General features: G+C 63.3%; 1 protein-coding gene across 1 annotated transcript in view; it reads right to left on the reverse strand.

Annotated features, from left to right (window-relative positions):
• The window catches only part of IRX4 (iroquois homeobox 4), a 9,358-nt gene that overhangs the window by 1,298 nt on the left and 6,898 nt on the right, over positions 1-1,162 (reverse strand). The window contains 1 exon segment of the mRNA XM_014938767.1: positions 21-422. Coding sequence (XP_014794253.1) covers positions 21-422 — 402 coding nt within the window.

Below are 1,162 nucleotides of genomic sequence, written 5' to 3' on the forward strand. Positions count from 1 at the left end.
GGCCCGCGGCCGCCCCCACGGGCGAGGCCCGCCCCGGGGGCGAGCTGGCGGCCGAGCCCCCGCCGCCGAACCGCTAAGTGCCTGTTTTTAGCAGGGTACCCTCGGCTTTCCCGCTCTTCATCGCCTCTTCCTGCGAACCCTCCTCCTCCTCCTCCTCCTCTTCCTCGTAGGGCCGCTTCTCATCCGAGCACTTGTTCCGCGGGGGCCAGGTCATCTTGTTCTCCTTCTTGAGCCGCCGGCGGGCGTTGGCGAACCAGGTGGAGACCTGGGTGAGGGTCATCTTGGTGATGATGGCCAGCATGATCTTCTCGCCCTTGGTGGGGTAGGGGTTCTTGCGGTGCTCCTGCAGCCAGGCCTTCAGCGTGCTGGTGGTCTCCCGGGTGGCGTTTTTCCTCCGCGTCCCGCCGTCCATCGTGCCGTACCTGCGGGCACAGGGGAACACCCCCAGGGTGACACGGCGCCCTCGCCCCCCGCGGACCTGCCCGACGCGGGGTGCCGAGGCCCCGGCCGCTTGCCCGAGGCAACCCCGGGGGAGCGGCTGGACCAGGGAGGGGGGAGACGGGCGAGGAGCGCTCAGCTTTCAGGGGGCGACCTGCCTGGAGAATTCAGGCCGAGGAAGAAAGCGGGGAGGAAGGGCTCAGCTAGCAGCGGCACCGGGCAATGCAAATCCCCGCTGTGCCGTGGCGGTGGTGGCGGAAAGGGGGCAAGGAACCGCCTGCCGTTATTCGCCGTGAGGTCAATGTCAACGTTGCGGGCAGCGGGGAAATCCTAGCAGCTTGCAAACGCACAGAAATCCCGCTTCCCTGGTGTTTGATCGGTTCCTCCCCAAAGAGAACACATCTTGGGTGACCCCAGGGTGTAACGGTTAATAGAAATATATTTCTTCTCCCACCCTTTCATTAGTAATCTCTCCTAGCCTTTTGTTCCTGAAATTGTAGAAACCTAACGCAGATGACACCGGGCTGCGACTGAATATTTAATGCACATCCTCCAGGAAAGGTCACCGGCGCCCAATGGGCCTCGGAGCTCCAAACGGCGCGGAAGCGGGATTGCGCTGCTTTAAAACTAATAAACGCACCGGAGATGCCCGGAGATGCGCCTAAACCTCACTCCGCGCAGGAAAAGATAATTACCGCCCCCCACGGAGAGGGAACGGGAGGGG

This window comes from Calidris pugnax, unplaced genomic scaffold, assembly GCF_001431845.1.
Source record: "Calidris pugnax isolate Ruff unplaced genomic scaffold, ASM143184v1 scaffold13, whole genome shotgun sequence".
Classification (NCBI taxonomy): domain Eukaryota; kingdom Metazoa; phylum Chordata; class Aves; order Charadriiformes; family Scolopacidae; genus Calidris; species Calidris pugnax.